The sequence below is a fragment of the Pollicipes pollicipes genome, unplaced genomic scaffold, assembly GCF_011947565.3.
Source record: "Pollicipes pollicipes isolate AB1234 unplaced genomic scaffold, Ppol_2.1 Scaffold_7261;HRSCAF=8764_pilon_pilon_pilon, whole genome shotgun sequence".
Classification (NCBI taxonomy): domain Eukaryota; kingdom Metazoa; phylum Arthropoda; class Thecostraca; order Pollicipedomorpha; family Pollicipedidae; genus Pollicipes; species Pollicipes pollicipes.
This window is the reverse complement of record NW_023597054.1, coordinates 61,017,683-61,034,027: the sequence shown is the minus strand read 5'-3', so window position 1 is coordinate 61,034,027 and position 16,345 is coordinate 61,017,683. Positions and strand designations below refer to the sequence as shown.

Below are 16,345 nucleotides of genomic sequence, written 5' to 3'. Positions count from 1 at the left end.
CGTACGCTTGGCCAGGACCTGTTCGAGTGTGACGTCTTGTGCGGTATAACGAAATGTGACCCAATATCTCAATCGCAAAACTTGACAAAACGAAAACCAACAGTAGCAGTACTTCCAGAACATTCAATTCAGCCGCATTTTGTCATTTCATCGGCCTTTGCACGGTGAGTTTTTTCGAAGCCTGCTATTTATTTCTGCTATCCGGAAGAGTCCAGGAGCGACAGACTGAGAAAGCCAGGTCATAGTTGTCAGCGGGGCCGAGCGGCGCTGGACCGGCGTCGGTAGTGGCACCAGACGCGTGGGAGCGCGCCCCGCTCACCCGGCCGGCCGGCGGCCTGGCCGCGCGTCTGGCCTCCGGTAGCCGGCTGGGTCACGCCAGAGGTCTGGTCCGGCCGGTGCGGTCTGGTGGTCAGGTCCGGTCGAGTCCGGTCTCGAGCTGCCACCGTGCCCCCCTCCCCCCGCGCGGCTCCCCTAGCTAATCACGCCTGTCACACGGCCCTAACGCGACCGCCCACGCGCCGCTAATCTATTCATATTCAATAATTCTAATTCGGTTTTGGCAGCGGCGCACGGCCGCCGCATCGGCTAGCGTGCACCCCATTATGGTATTTGTGGCCGGTTTTTTGACACTGAAGAGCGGACAAAAAGCGTCGCTAGTCAAATATTTATATGGCGGGCACCGGACGGCGGCGATCCGCCGCGACAGAGCTGTTATTTTGCGAATTAATCACGAATGCCTCGTCTACCTGTCGCGCGAGCCGTACGGCATTGCTCGGCGCGTGTGGCACAGTGGAGCGATGGGATGGGCCGTTGTTACGCGCGTGTGACGCGGTGGAGCGATGGGATGAACCGGAGCGCTGTTCCAGCGCAGAGTCCTCCGCCGGTCAGCCAGCGCGCAGAGAAGTCGGTTGTTCAAGGACGTGAGGTCAGGCAAGGCACCGAATGACCCGTTGGTTCAACTCATCGATACTTGGCCTATAGCGGAAGACCAGCAGGAGAGCTGTGCTTTCTCGCACTGGGCTATGCGGTGTTGCCCCGCTGGGTTTGTATCGTAATTGATCTGGTGCTGGCGGGAAGGGCGTGAAATCGATCAGGTCCGCGCGCGGGCCACTGGGCAGCTTTGCACGAACGCACCCCGACGCAGGCTCCAGGAAGCCTTGCGGCGTCCGGGCGCGTAACAGGCGTTAGCAAATGGCAAACGCGAGGATAACGCTCGACCGAGAACGAAAAGCTATCGAGGTATGGGACACACGCAGCACAACATAAGATGCAAAGTCGCGAACAATAATACGGGGCCAGTTTAGTCATGATTACCTGGACTGAAACGCACGGGTTAGATATGCAGCACTTGTGTAAAGGTCTGACAACATTCTATAGTGAGAAAATAGCGAGAAAGATAGCGAGAAAATTTAACCAGCACCAGCCCTCTGTTACTCAATGCACACCGACGTGCTTTAGCCCCGACGAAGCACGGCATCTGAAGTCAGGTCTCAAAATCCTCTCGAGCCCTGCAGCTTTGATAGCGTGAACAAAGTCGTTGCTGCGAGAGGTCAGACTCGCTCCCATTCCGTTCAAAGGAGACGAGCCTGATCGACCTACCTTCGCCAGCAAGCAATCACCACAAACAAGATCATTGCCGGGAGAGGGCGTGGCGACCTCCGCTGATTAAGTCGCTTGCCGCGCCGTGGACCTTTGGCGACACTCTGTGTTCTCGTCTGACAAATATCTGGTGCGCTGGCCAATGTCGATCCTGAATGACTTAAATCGGCTACATCTGCCTCCAAACCTGTCGCCGAGGAACAGTCTCAGAGCGCGGCAGGGTGATATTTCGGGTTGGCTGCTCTGGCAGCCGGATATGCATACGGCGGGCGCGTAACGGAGCGCATTTCGGCGTGGACGTAATAATTGGCGAAAGCCAGGCCAAATACTGAGACATGATATATTTGTACATCTACTTCATGCACGCTCTGTGACCCACAGTTCGAATAGCGATAGAAACTGGACGCAAATCCCAATCACATCAGTGGGCCCAGGTTGCTGGGCCTTAACGTAGCAGGGCCCTGCCTAAGCGCTCGGTGACCGTGACAATGCGCGTGCTTGTTCCGACATCTATTTGTTCTATGGCGCTGACAATAACGCCCTCAATAATAGCGTGCGAAAAATGACGGGTAAAATAAACGCTTCACTCGCATAATCCATGCAACATGATAATCCGCTGAGACATTTTATTATTTACACTTCGTAACCGAAACCGCGCGCTGTTCCCGCTTCGCAAATGTTTGCTGACACCCAACGCCATCTGTTGACTCTTCAAGCAACGACGCATTCGGCGATTTCCCATCGGCTACTGTCGCCTGTGCGACTGCGCAGAAGTTTGCACGACTGTGGCGAACCAATTCTGGCTTCTTCTGAAACAACACTGTTCACGCCAACAACCCACTAACAAATCCATAACACGGCCAAGAACATCGCACATTTTAACAGACTGTACAAACAGCAAACGAGTGTTTATCGAAGCATGTATTGTGCGTTTTCTGTACTATGCGGGTCAGAGATCGTTGCAGTTGAGGCACTTCACTTGTAAGTCCGATAATGCTCGGTAACGACAGGAAAACCGTCCACGAGCGCCCGTGGTCGCTGGGTGGCTGAAGGCATCCACAAGTCACACACGCACGCACACACCAGACAGTCAATGGAAAGTCTTGACATCGTGTAGAACACCGCCAATGTAGCCACAAACACTGCCAATCCAACAAAAACATCACACGCTCAACTGTACATACCACTCTGGTCTAGTCCGTACAAAAATCAGTAGAAACTCAACGATAATCATCACAAAGCAAGCAGCAAAAGACACGGCAGAAGAGCCGCAGCACGTCGAGAGCGCTCAACCGCCGCCATGTCGGCGGGTACTGGCGCCGTGGCCCCGCCGTCCCGGCCCACCGCCGGCTGACGGGGCGCCGGCCGCTACTGCTTCTGCTCCAGCTGTTCGTACACGGCCTGGACAAGGTCGGCCTTCTTCAGACCGCTGACGGACACGCCGGCGTCCTGGAGGAACGCCTTCAGCACGGGCATCGTCGTCGTGTGGACCTGCGACGGAAGGCGCGGCTTAGGCGAGGGCTGGTCCGGACGCCGCCCTCAGCGGTGAGGACGGCCACAGGCGTTGCGGCGTGGTCCGCGATACATCACGAACGAGCAAACATGCTGTGAATGGGGATGACAGGACCTGCGATGAAGCAGACGCCGATGTTTAGCGGTAGACCGTGTGACACGTGACCAACAGGACCTGGCTGCGAGACTCACTGCCCGAGACTGGTGCGAGTCTGCTATGCTAGTGCTTACGACAATCTCTTGTATAATGAAATCCCATAAGAACTGCAGCACAACATTCATACCAGAACATACCATAAAGCGAGGGCCCAGCAGTTCTGTCACGAACAAAAAGCTGACGAGAAAGCTTCACCGCCGGTAGGAGAGAAGAATACCGGGAAGGGAAGTGGGGCGGGGGTCGGGCCGGCGACCGCGGTCGACGGCCTCACCTTTTTTTCGAGTGCCAGGGCGCGCACGTCCACGGCGTCGGGGTCCAGCTTGGGCCGCTTGGCGGCGGGCGCCCGCGGCTTGCTCTTGGCCAGCGGGTCGTACCCCTCCGGATACACGAGCTCCTGGAACTTCTCAATCAGCGGCCCCGCCTTCTTCCTGATCCGCTCCACGTCCGGTGCTGAAACAGGGCGCGGTTTTGGTCGTCACCGGACTGGATGGCCGGCACCTACTCTTCAGTTCACTGAGGCAATGAAGCCGAGGACGCGGTGCGCCACGGTGTCGCGCGCGGCGACAGATGGCCAAGTCAGATGATGCTAGGTTTGGGTCTTAGAGTCGGGTCACTGTCCGCACGACGCAGTGGCCAGGAATGGTTTGGAGCTGGTGCGTGTTTATGACTTCCTTGACTGGGTTTCGAACCGGTGATGTTCTGCGCGATGAAAGGTTTCGGTATCAATGGCAAGAACAGATTCTTAAAGACGGCTGTCGGCCCTGCATTGACCACCGCAAAAATCCGCAAAATCCGTCCTAAACATTCATACGGAGACTTGATATAAGTGCACAGAGATATCCGGGTACCCTCTGCGCGACACCACTGGCGGCGCAGAGCGCGCGGGGAGCAAGTACACAACCGCAAACGGCACGAGAGGCCTCTACCGCCGGTGACTGCGCCGACCGACCTCACCGCACCAGGCCTGTCCCGAGTCACGCACCGCGAGGCTGTCCGTCTCCGCAGGCCGGCGAGCGGGCGCCGCCCTCCCCGCCCGCCCCTCACCGGTGTAATCGGTGCCCTCTTCGCCCGCCCCTCACCGGTGTAATCAGTGAACTCCTCCACATCAGGCCGGTTCAGCGCCAAAGCCTCGATGTTGATCCAGTGCTTCTGCAGCTGGGGGTTCTCGATCTTCTCGGGCGCGTACTTGAAGCGCAGTTTGGTGACGATGGCGCGGGCGGCTTCGATCTGCTCGTCCGTGGCGCGCCGCGGCGCCGGCAGCGACAGCTGGCGGACGTCGTCTGCAACAGGCCGGTGACGTCAGCAGCTGCGCGCCGCACACCGCACGCAATGGAACGGAACAACTCAGTCATTGTGAGCACAGTCTGTACGGTGGGCAGATTATGTGACGATACAGAAGGTGTCGCTGACGCAGCTAAAAAATTGTTTAACTGTGCCCCATGAACCTAATTTGATTAGGCCAAACGGTTTTAGCTTCGGCTATTATAACTTTGTATATCGTCTGCCGACGACAAAAAGCAGGCTGTTGCTAGCGTTAACGTTCTTCTGCCGGGGAGAAATGGAGCTCTTTTTGAGTCGGGGCTACGTAAGTCATCCACCGGGCCATTTCGTTCTGACCCGGTGCTCTTCGCGCTCACTGTCTCGAGGCTCGCTGTTCTGGGGTGCACATCTTGTGCACCCTCTCCCCTCCACCACCACCATTGTGAACCCCACAAAACTATTTATATGATAAATTTGAGGCAGCTGTAAGGTACTAAAATTGACAAATCGGATCTGTGACGTCATCAATACCTTTGCAGCCGCATGCTCCTTCTCGAACTCAACATGCTATACCATGGGATCAGTGAGATCCTAGTCTGTGATCATCAGTCAGATATCAATTTGTCATCATATCTGACTTCTCTCCCATGGACAGTGGAAAGAACACTACAGACAGCGATCACTTGACAACCAAACTGAAACAGTTGTTGCCTCCGCCGGCACGGCACCCACCGCGCAATGCGTATTATTCTACAACGCGAGGCGACATAATCTGCTCCGCAACCTCAGCATGGCTCAGGCTATCCCATACCCTCCATCCTTAGCAGCGTTCGTCCCCGCCCGCAGCAGCCACCGCCGTCTGCCTATCGCCCAGTCCCTCACCCGCCGGCGCCAGCTGCCGGTCCGCGAGCCGCCCGACTAACACCCGACACGCTCCGCGCGATCCTGCACTACCCCCCACCCGGGTCACGTCCGGACGCTCGGGCCGCGGCCCCGGCGGCGGCCGGCGGCGCCACTGACCGGCGAACGGCAGGTAGATGACGTGGAAGCCGGGCGGCGCCGTCTGCACGCCGTCGCTGACCACCTCTGGCTGCGGCTGCAGCGCCACCAGGTGCGGCGTGTCGTTACGGCGCGCCACCAGACGGCACATGGCCACCAGGGCGCGCTCCGAGCAGCGCCGCAGCAGAGCGGCGAACAGCTGGCGGCTGCCTGCCGGTTACAGCGGAGCTGATCACGCGGCGTCGGCTTGGCGAGGGAGAGACGGGGGCTAGGACGCGGCGGAGGACTGGCGACACCTGCTCGCGGGAGACACGTTGACTGGCGAGGGACCAGCGGTTAGGTCACTTACTGGGGGAGCAGACGGCCCGGGACTAGACCAGGCTGACCGCTGAGGCAGACGGCCGGGGCATGGTGACCCGGCGGGGTAGTGCCGAAGGCTTTCCGCAGAGCTGAAGGGGCAGAGTCGGACCGTGCAGCATCGGTGCTGACGGACGCGCTTCATATGCCACGTGATGTTGCGGCGATCAATTACTTCACTGACAGCATGTGCATACTTATCTGCTCGTGACATCAGGGATTGATCTCAGAAGTGCGCTACATGGCGGTCATGATCAAGAAATGACCCATGCCCGTACTGACGTTATTAAGGACTTCAGGCATGTGACAAACACACAAAGGCTGAGAGCCGGGGAAATCCCATAGACCTGAAGGCAAACTAGTGATCTAAACAGCGAACTAGCGAAACGAGTGCCCCAAGCAAAATAGAAGCACGCGTTCAGCCGGGACACCCGCCTCTCCGAGCAGGCGCGCCGGACGCCCTGAGTCGCGTCTCAGCACCTGCCTTTGATCCAGTTCTCCTCCGGGTAGATGAAGCTGGCCGGCTGCACGTGCTGCAGCGGGTCCAGGTGGCTGGCCGGCTGGAAGCCCAGCAGTACCAGGCCCGGCTCGCAGATGGCGCGCAGCTCGCGCACCTCGTCCTGCACGCACGTACACAGAGGGCGCGCGGTCACGGCCGGCCGCCACCCTCTTCAGCCCTTACGTGCAACTATCAATTCAGCATGCCCCCCTCACGGCAGCACCCATACCGGCCGAGGTGCCAGCGGCCAAAAGCCCCGATCACTCCATCTTCCGGATCACCGCACCTGTATCCGCACCCGTACCCGTACCTGTATCCGCACCCGTACCCGTACCCGTACCCGTACCCGTACCCGTACCCGTACCCGCACCCGTACCCGCACCCGTACATGCCGTCCCGCTGCCCGGCCGGGCCGGGTATACGCACACTGCTGAAGGCGATCTGGCGGTCGCCGACCTTCTGGCAGTGGTTGATCTCCGAGCGGTGCAGCGTGCGCTCGCCGGCCACGTACGTCGTGATCGAGCTCACCCGCTGGTTGGTGTTCTTCTCCAGCAGCACGGACGACGGCCTGGTGGCCGGCCTGCGGCCGAGCGGCAGCGTGACGGGTCACGGGAGGCGGCGAAGCGCGGCGTCGCGGCGGCGCAGAGGGTGACGAGGTCGTGGGTCACGGCGCCGCCGGCGGGAGATCGGCATGGGGAGGCGGCGGTGGCGGCGGCAGCGGCGGGACCGGCTGCTGGCAGCGAGGCGCACTACAGGTCACACGGGTGACAGTGGGAATAGGGAGTGGATGGGAGCTGTCGCGCCGGCCGGCCGGCCGGCGGATGGAGAGTGACGTCCGCGACCAGGTCAGTTGAGATGAACAGATGAGCTATGCAGTGCGCTTTCCGAGAACCGACGCCGGCCGCCAGCTGACGGTAATTGTGGCAATGACGCTAATAAACACGAAACAGACGTAATGCTTTTGTACGAATCTGGCGGGGAAAATACCTGCCGTACACGACCATCATGTTGGCACTGCATCGCAACAGGTGAACGTCAACATCCCAGGCATGCCTGGGTCCCGACGGCCACGTACGAACGCCAGACACCCCGCGGCTCGTCACGGACCCACGCTGCGCTCTCCCAGGCATGCCTGGGTCCCGACGGCCACGTCCGAACGCCAGACACCCCGCGGCTCGTCACGGACCCACGCCGCGCTCTCCCAGGCGTGCCTGGGTCCCGACGGTCACGTCCGAACGCCAGACACCCCGCGGCTCGTCACGGACCCACGCCGCGCTCTCACCGGATGAGGTTGTACACGCCGACGGCCAGCTTCAGCCCCTCCCCGAGCACGAACGGGATCTTGCCGAGCACCCTCTTCTTGTAGGACTTCTGTCGCACGCGCGCCAGCAGCTCCTCCAGCTTGTCCGAGACGTCGGCGGTCGGCGGCCGCTCGTCCGATGCGTTATCGAACAACACCTCCTGTTGACAAGTCATAGTTGCTCAGTTCACCTCCCGGACCTAGACCTAGTTACGGACCTAGAAACGCCGCCACCGGGACCCGCTTTTAAGCTCGTCTCTCAGTCAGTTATAAAACACACCTGGGTGCGAACATTATACAGTCGAGATCAAGCAATGGATGCCAGTGCACGCCACATGACCGGAACAAAACCACGATGCTCGGGACCGAACAGTGGGAGCCGATGCTACGGCCGTACCTCTAAGGCGTCGTGCGCGTTGACGCACAAAGCATTTGCCTGGACGACCGTGTTTGTCCCTGGAATATCGACAGCTGTCGATTGTCCAGCGGCGAGCATGTCCAGCGTGCGGACTGTTCTCCGCTGGCCCACCCGTCCACAGCACACAGACGCGCCCGGGGGACTGTTCTCCGCTGGCCCACCCGTCCACAGCACACAGACGCGCCAGGGGGACTGTTCTGGGGGCAGCAGCAGCACCCACATGGACCGCCAGGACCCGGACGTGCCGCCCGCCGCGTGCCAACGCTCCCCACCGAGGAGGGTCAAACCCGCCGCTTCCAGGCGTCGGAGGCACTGCCGAAACACACAGCCACGGGGCGTGAAACCACGCCGCCGCCGCGCCGCCCGACCACCCACCGAGTAGAACGCGGCCACGTCGAAGGCCTTGCCGAGCGGGAAGAGATCGACGGCGATATCGTTGTCGCGGGCATCCTTGACCCTCTGGTGGACGTGACGCCGCAGGTCCACCGAGTCGGCGTCGACGGGACGGTCGCGGCTCGTGAACAACAGCAAGCGCTTCGAGTGCAGCTTATGGGTCCTGCGATCGGCGGCCGTGAGAGGGCGTTGGAGGGCGCGCGGCGCCATGCGTGATCGACTGGCGCGACGGGGATGGGCGCAGCGCACAAACACAGGGGGTGGGCCGCGCGCTGTGGTGCGACTGGGAGTTATCATGGGGCCCAGACGTACGTGCTTCGGCGAGTGGGTGTACACGGCGCTTCAGTGACAACGCCAAATCCAGTATTGTGTACTCAAGGAGAGCATGCCAGGTGGAATGTTAACTGGTGTCAACAGCGCGAACAACATGGTGCACACCTATCCCCTGATGTACTAACTAGACCTCAGTTATGAAATACATTTGGAATGCAAGAGGAAGCACTGCACCATAGCGCGAAGCAAACCGCCCATCACTGACTTAAATAGTCCTTCCCACGAATGCCTGTGATTGTACTCACTTGTCCGTGTTGGTAAACATTGACAAGCATTGGAATAAGGCGTCTTCGAGGGCGAATTTGCTGCTGATGCCTATCTCTCTGCGGAACTCGTCCATATCTCCTGCAAGGAAGAACGCATCTGTTAGTGAACAAGCTTCTGATCAAATAAGGTCTGCTAGCATAGCAGCAATGCTAAGAACACACAAGCAATACAACTTAATTCACCTCATCATGGTAACAAATGTACGTGAGTAGCTTACCGCAATATGATACTGCCCAGAGCTTTCCATGTGTTGCATCCGGCACTTCTTTAAATCAAACTACGACCTTACGTAGCACCAGCCTCGCACCAGCCTGGTACCAGCCGAGTACGTTTCCATTTTGCACACATAGTCAGTGTCATTAGAAATTGTATGGCTAACAGTGTCAATATGAGTCTGCTAGTTTCTTCCAGGTGAAAAGAGGAGCGATTCAGTCCATGTCAATGTTAATCAAACAAACCACGGCAATCAATTGGCACCAAATGGTTCCCACAACACCCATGCAAAGCAATACATTTTCACGGGTTTATCAGAAGAATTGTCAACTTACCTGACTGGGAGGTTAGAGCAAAATACCCGAAGACCATGTTAGTAATGCACAAACTTTTGAAAACTCCCATGTACAACCAAACCATTATTCAACCATTTTATCACACATGATCAATTCTATCGCATGCAAGATTTGAATGCAGGAATGCAAAAACATCCTCACTTTGTTGACCATATCTGTCATTTCTCACCCTAGCTCCCAAGCTTTGGAATGATGAATAGTGGTCAAAATTTCCGGCAGTTGTACACACTAACCACTCCAAACCTATCTATGACAGTAAAACCACCTAGTGCCATAGTCACCGCCGAAACCATGTGGAAGCATGGGAAATCCTGGGGCAAGGGCCCTTCCTCCCACCTGTAGCCAGCGTCAGCCACCAGCGCCTTACCCTTGATCACGTGCTCGAGGTCCAGTACGGCCGGCGCCCCGGGCAGTGTCATCTCCTGCAGCACGTACACGTTGTCGGTGCTGGAACTGCGGCTCTTCTCTGTGCCAAACAGCACCACCCCAACGTAGTCGGAGCTGGAGCTGATGACCCTTGTTGACGATCATGGAGAGGGAGCACTGTGGAGAAACAGCTGGTTCGACTGGTACTACAGAAGCTTTGTGGCATGACTGGAAGATGCTTTTGACTGGAGCATATTATGGAGAAGCCCAACAGTAGCATATCAAGAAAGTTATGCAATGGAATAATATTCCTTTACAAATGTTATACATGCAGAGCTAACATGCCAACCTTACCCGCAAGGGGGACAGGGGAGGGAGCCGGAACATGGACACCCTCCCTCGAGAGATTATCGTCAGTCATATCATAATGCATGACAATCATTCACACTAATCTGACACAGCATCAAAATTGAATTGCACCTGATTGATGCTTCTATTGGGGGAACACCATACCCTTAATGCCAGCTGTAAAAAGCTATCTTCCTCATCCTCCCGCTTCTGAAACATTTCTGGGGATACTTCCACCAGAAAAATGGCACCATCACGGCCAGAATGGGTTGAATCCTTCCAGCTGTCCTCATCACCCGACTCATCACTATCTTGAGGGTCGAAGTCGGCCATACTGATCCTGTAACAACACATATCAATGGTATACTGATGCAGGTAAGCTGTCAAGCCCAGTAAGGACAGCAGTGTGTCAGAGCTAGGAAATACAGGTCAGCATGGAATATTCATTTTAACAGCTGTTGCAACTTGCATTTCCAATATTACTCAAACAGGCCAGCCTTTACATTGTTCACACCACCAGTATTGCAGGAAACTATTCCAAATTCAACAGTTTCAACATAAATTGCCATTCCAAAACACCAATCACCACTGAAAACAAAATTAACTGGGGCACCTTTCACAGCCAAAGTTTTTTAAGTTTGAAGCAGGCATCAACCATCCTGTAATGCTCAGTAGCCTGCAGCACCCTCTGATGCCATTTGGCCCAGAGTGGGCTGCCACCAGCTGCTGGCCATCCAACCCATCATGATGATGATAAGAGCTCAAGGACATGCCAACATCAGAGGTCATTTTGTGCCCATAACTTAAGTTAGGAAGTACACAATTTAAACAAAACAGGAGAAAAAATTACTGAGTGGAACAGCATATTGTGTCCACAGTACATTATAAGTCTTGAAAAGACTGCCTCAAATGCTGAGTGATTGGAAAATTGCACCCACTTGCATGTGTAACACATTCCAAGAATATGCCTCCTGCCAATACCAGACAGCGAACAGTAACACGACTCGAACCCATCACCCCGCCACCACTATGCTAGAAGGCAGGTGCCTCAAATGATTGAGCTACGTGGGTGGGCAATATACAATGCACCACAGAATGTCCCATGACTGCAACTGAAATTACATGATGATATAGCTAATGTTGCAAAGATGTTAGCTTCCATAGAAAATCATGAGAGGACTGGCCAAGACAAGAATGGATTATTTTTTGTCACAGGCAAGTCAAGTAGACAATTTTCTCACCATGCAAGTCAGACTATTTCAGTGTATTCTCTCTCCAGTTACCCAAAATTGCTTGCCAATCTGCAAGCATTCAATACTGAAGGTAATTGCTATGGCAAACATAGGTCCTCTACTGGAAAAGAGGGTCAGGATGAAAGGTTGGGGAGGAGGGGTGCATGGTGGGGTGATACAAAGGTTGTGTGGTGCAAAAGTGAGGTTATGCAGGGGTGCAGGGTCAGGGTGCAGGGTGGGAAAATTGAGAGAGAGAGGACCACATTCAGTAGTCATGTGTGCCTAGCTTCACCATAATTTTTCAACATGTGTGCACAAGGACTTTTGGTGAACAGTATCCTAAGCCCCTTGATAGTATCATACAGTGATCATTCTTCATAAGCAGTTGTGACTGTCATTCTTATGTGAATGCACTCAAAAGCTGCATGAGCAAGTGGTGGTTGAGTCACCCACATGAAACAAGATTTGAATGACTGCAAGTCACTGGTCTCCATGTACTGGCCAATAAGGTAGCAATCCACCATAAGCACCGCCACTTTTCGGATCTAGAAAACGCCCGGTGAAACGCAAGGATCACCCGAACTGAAGTTTTAAGTTGAAGCGAAAGGTGACATGGAAATCTCGGCGGATGCTCTGATCAGAATTCGTCACCTGCGTACGGGCCTCTCGTCTTCACATTAGCTAGATTGCAGAAGTTCAATCCACTACCACTGTCACAGAAATTAAGCTTCCTAAATGCCTCACCCGAGGGCCAAAGTCCTACCTACCAACACAATCTTCGCCAGACCCAGAACGCTCAGAACCCACCAACCCGGCAAGCAGAACAAGACCAAACAAGCTAAAATGAATACCCCCCCAACACGGCCGCGAGCCTAATTAGTACGAATTCGTGCTAAGAGGGGAACCGTGTTTAGTACCGATTCGTGCTAAACTGGCGGAGTTTAGCACACATAATGATACTAAACAGCGCTGTCCGGTAACACAATGCTCAACAGAGGAGGAGGGCCTATGTGGTGGTGAGCATCGTGAATTTATTTTCGTTCCATGACAGTGGAAAATCATCACCATTTGGCACCCCAATTCTCATTTGATTGCGAGTTGCTGTTAAGACGCCGTGAGGTCGTTCGGTTGATGTCCAGTGGGGAGCGTGGGGAAGCGGTTAGCAAACGTCCGGAGAAACTCTTGTACGTTGTTTACAGAAGCATGTTACCTACCGGTTAAGTATGATATTGATATAGCCTGGGCGACGGGGCCTTGGGAAAAATTGATAGCCGGGTTGTGCGGAGAATGGGATGCTGGTCTCGAGGCTGAGACTGGGCAAATTTCAGGATGAACATTGGCTGAAATGAGGTGTGAATTGGCCTAGGGCACACTATTTCCTGGTGCTGCCAATTTGATTTCAGCCATATGACTCACTGATGCAACTTTGTTGAAAATAATTTATTTTTCAGTTTCTGTCACAATACTGAGAGGTTGCCTCACAGTTAACACCAAGTTATGCCCATGGCCAAGGTGCAGTGAGTGCCAATGTGCAACTTATATGTTATTTCATGGAATCAATTTTTAAACATTATGCATGCAATAATGATAGTAGATTCAGTTTAATTCAGCCAGGCCTGCATTTGGGAAACTAGAGCCCTGGGTTTCACACACCTGTCCTCAGTAAAAAATCATAGGTAGTGGGATCCTATAGAGTGGAAAGGACAATATCCTGCACAACATTATGAATGATTGTAGAAAGATTATAGTGTGTTGGAAAAATGCAACAAACACAAATGCCAATAAGGTATATATACACACTCATCACATTTTTTTAACCACAGATCAATCAACCTTAGGCTGCAAATCATATTCAAGTTATAGCTCATCAGGAAAAAATAACTGTCAATGATACATTTTTTAATGATAAGAAAGTTTCCAGAAGGAAATTGAAAACAACAAAAAGCTCGCTGATCCAGAATCTTGGCACTTTTGTTCGTGCTTAGCAATAATGCTATATTATACAATTACGTCATAACGAGGGTATGAGTGCCTATAAGTTATTTTCCCTCATTTAGGCCGGTTCCACAATGTTCCAGACGTTTGCTGCTCAAAAGAACCCAGTCACACAATCATATGCCTGTGGGTTGGAAAATATAATTCGGGTTTGGGGTTGATTTTAGTTCTGGCTGCCTGAGACACTGATGTCGGGATTAGCTTGCGTATTTCAGCATCCACCTTTCTTCCCTCAGTTGGTGACGATTTTTCAGTGTTGAGTGTGGCGTCGGCGTATGCTGTCAGAGTATGAGCATCACTATCAGGTATGGTGAAACACCATCATGTTAAGTATATCGGACACGATTCTGCACATGTGTTCCCCGTACGGTGAGGATGCAAACGAAGGAGTGAGCTGTAAGCATCAAATTGAAGAATGTCTTACGTTGGCAACGCCTTATGTTCTTGAGTTTGTATTCATCGCTGTTATTATTCGTCCCCATACCCTGTCATTTCCGTTCGTCCGTTGCGAAATTGGTTTGCACGTAAATACATTAGGGTATATGGTTGTGCACCCGGTGGTGCATGTATTAAGTTGTCTACGGCTCTGCAATGGCTGCGGCTGTACGGTCCACTGAGGTGTCGAGAGCGTGTTGCGTCGCTTACTCCTTACCCTGGGGGAAGGGCGGGCACTGCGAGGAATCGAATTGAATTCCATATCCCTGACTTTTTAGACGCGTTCGGCTTATCCACACTAATGTCAGCACCCCTATGTATTCATTTGCGATGAAAGTCAACAACGTGATGTTTTCACAGGTGCTTGACTGAACTACTGAGCAGCACATGCGCTGGAAGGATTTGGTGGTCCTCGCTGCTCGGACTGCACGAAGCAGTGTTTCCGGGAAAGAGGACCAGCCCACAGAGTCGTTTTATGGTTGTCAAATATGAAATATGTAAGAGCTAAAAATGCAGTTAGCAGTCCATGAGGATTAAGAAAAAAAGGAGAAGTTTGCCTCACTCTTGGGCCTTCGGGAGATGCCCCTGAAGTTGTATCATCACATGTAGAGGCTGTTCGGACCCTCAGCTTTAGATGGAGACCTGGCCCGTCAAAATCAATAACCACATGGGCCGATTTGTCTGGAAAATAGTTAAAAATCAGCTGTAAATGTGATTGTTGCTTCAGGGATTATCGTTGCTTTTTTCTTTTTCAGTTTCCGTAAATTACGCCACCGCGAAATGAGGCATATTCCACAAACACAGTTAGCTCAAAAGTACAGGATGGGTACCGTCCGGTTTGAGTGGACATCAGTGGACATCTGCACTGATGCACAGTGCCCGACGCGATTTGACGGCCGGCATCCTCAGCGCAACGCCATGGCTGACCGCGAAACGCGCTTGAACTAAATAGCCATGTTAAAGGTCATTCGGTGCAGTTCACAGCCGTGCCCTTCTTAAGACCTAAACCCCTCGAGTTTCCAAACTACATGCCCGCAAATATGAGGAGGCTGATGCGGGGAGAGTATTTGAGGATCACCTTGGCATTCATGACGTCATAATAACGTGACTCAGGTCCTGCCACTGCATGAGCCGTGCGGTGATCAAGGCCAATACAAATATACTGGTAGAGTCGTTCATATGAGGCGTTCATGAGCACGATTTCCAGATATAACGGTCGTCGATTGGCTCTCAATCAATGTTGTGCCAGATGCGATGATGTACCAACAATGACTTATTTGAGTAGGCTTATTTCGCGGAGACAGCAATGGGTAGGTTTATTTCTCGGAGAAAAACGAGAGGAGAATGGATATATAGATGCTCTGATATTTCGTAAGGACACCTGTATCGAAACGAACAGGAAGTGAACTCAGTTCTGCCACCTGTGTCATACTGTACGGCGCTTGAAGTCTGCGTTTGCTGCTATTGACCCCCCCCCCCCCCCCTCAGTTCTTACTCACGCAGCCGGTCGCCATGTTATGTGGCCGGCCGGGGCGGCGTGGTGCACTAGGCGGACACTGGCCGCAGAGTTCTACAGCGGGGAGGTCGTGCGAGCTTTCCCACTTTGTCAGATGATGATTTGAAATACAGCATCTCCCCACCGATGCGTTTGTCGTGGGTGGATGTGAAGGGAACTGAAATGAAGGAAACTTGAAAAGACCGAAATAGCCCTCCTGGCCAGGTACTCGAATGTCGTGTTAAACTGTGGGTCTGTTTTGCGGATCAGGTAGAACCGTGATGGAGGTGCGCTGCATGACATGCAGAGTGAGAGCTCCGTGTACACCAGAAATGAGGCTTCTATTGCGTTGAGAGGCAAATTGGATCCGTCGGGAGGCGTGGATTGATCAAGTGCGCTTGGCACGCATCAGACGAACCGACTGAAACAAAGAAAGGTTTAGTTGGATCGGCAGAGTGGGCGACGGAAACGGGATGTTTTAAAACATAAAGCTGGATACCGTTGGCGTGCTTTCACGGCAAGCGATGCATCCCTCTTTGTCTCGCACCTCCAGCTCAATTAGGGTCAGACAGACGTTATCCCTTTGAGACGTTACGTTGAAGGCAGTATTGCCAGGGCAGAAGGGAAGAGGTTGCCCAGCCTCACAGTGCGTGACGATGGGTGAGGGGGGGGGGGGCTGGTGGGGACACAACACACCTAAGGTCTTCGGAGGATGCCTCTCCGACATATTGCGCGATCGCGCCAAATTTTCCGTTAACTATGGGGCATCCATTTGTCTGTATTCACACCAAAATCATTTTCCTAGTTTTTC

The 16,345-nt window shown here is 53.8% G+C and overlaps 2 protein-coding genes and 1 long non-coding RNA gene across 5 annotated transcripts; all 3 read right to left on the bottom strand.

The window, feature by feature from the left end:
- Positions 1 to 1,933: 1,933 nt before the first annotated feature.
- On the bottom strand, positions 1,934 to 5,678 carry LOC119111705 (X-ray repair cross-complementing protein 5). Its single transcript, XM_037235509.1, has 4 exons — positions 5,549 to 5,678; positions 4,348 to 4,548; positions 3,540 to 3,718; positions 1,934 to 3,090 (listed from the first exon to the last, which is right to left on the bottom strand). The coding sequence occupies exons 1-4, from the start codon at positions 5,676 to 5,678 to the stop codon at positions 2,968 to 2,970; spliced, it is 633 nt and encodes a 210-aa protein (XP_037091404.1). The 3' UTR covers positions 1,934 to 2,967.
- A 117-nt stretch (positions 5,679 to 5,795) lies between these two features.
- LOC119111704 (X-ray repair cross-complementing protein 6) lies at positions 5,796 to 10,082 on the bottom strand. Its single transcript, XM_037235508.1, has 8 exons — positions 10,000 to 10,082; positions 8,477 to 8,657; positions 7,666 to 7,844; positions 7,495 to 7,594; positions 6,810 to 6,929; positions 6,463 to 6,504; positions 6,365 to 6,417; positions 5,796 to 5,823 (listed from the first exon to the last, which is right to left on the bottom strand). The coding sequence occupies exons 1-8, from the start codon at positions 10,080 to 10,082 to the stop codon at positions 5,796 to 5,798; spliced, it is 786 nt and encodes a 261-aa protein (XP_037091403.1).
- Positions 10,083 to 10,178: 96 nt separating this feature from the next.
- On the bottom strand, positions 10,179 to 12,610 carry LOC119112799 (uncharacterized). Of its 3 annotated transcripts, none has more exons than XR_005095787.1 (3): positions 12,527 to 12,610; positions 10,543 to 10,717; positions 10,179 to 10,206 (listed from the first exon to the last, which is right to left on the bottom strand). It is a non-coding gene; the product is annotated as an uncharacterized LOC119112799 (long non-coding RNA). The 3 variants fall into 3 exon arrangements; XR_005095786.1 differs by lacking the exon at positions 12,527 to 12,610 and adding an exon at positions 12,377 to 12,458; XR_005095785.1 differs by lacking the exon at positions 12,527 to 12,610 and adding an exon at positions 12,261 to 12,392.
- Positions 12,611 to 16,345: the final 3,735 nt, after the last annotated feature.

Coding starts and splice junctions, on each gene's coding strand:
- LOC119111704 (XM_037235508.1), bottom strand. CDS start 10,082: ATGACACTGCCCGGGGCGCCGGCCGTACTGGACCTCGAGCACGTGATC. Junction 8,658..9,999: donor GTGGCTGACGCTGGCTACAG/GTGGGAGGAAGG, acceptor CGCCGATCGCAG/GACCCATAAGCTGCACTCGA. Junction 6,930..7,494: donor CATGCCTGGGAGAGCGCAGC/GTGGGTCCGTGA, acceptor GTGCTGCTGGAG/AAGAACACCAACCAGCGGGT.
- LOC119111705 (XM_037235509.1), bottom strand. CDS start 5,678: ATGTGCCGTCTGGTGGCGCGCCGTAACGACACGCCGCACCTGGTGGCG. Junction 4,549..5,548: donor CATCTACCTGCCGTTCGCCG/GTCAGTGGCGCC, acceptor GGCCTGTTGCAG/ACGACGTCCGCCAGCTGTCG. Junction 3,719..4,347: donor GGAGTTCACTGATTACACCG/GTGAGGGGCGGG, acceptor GCCCTGTTTCAG/CACCGGACGTGGAGCGGATC.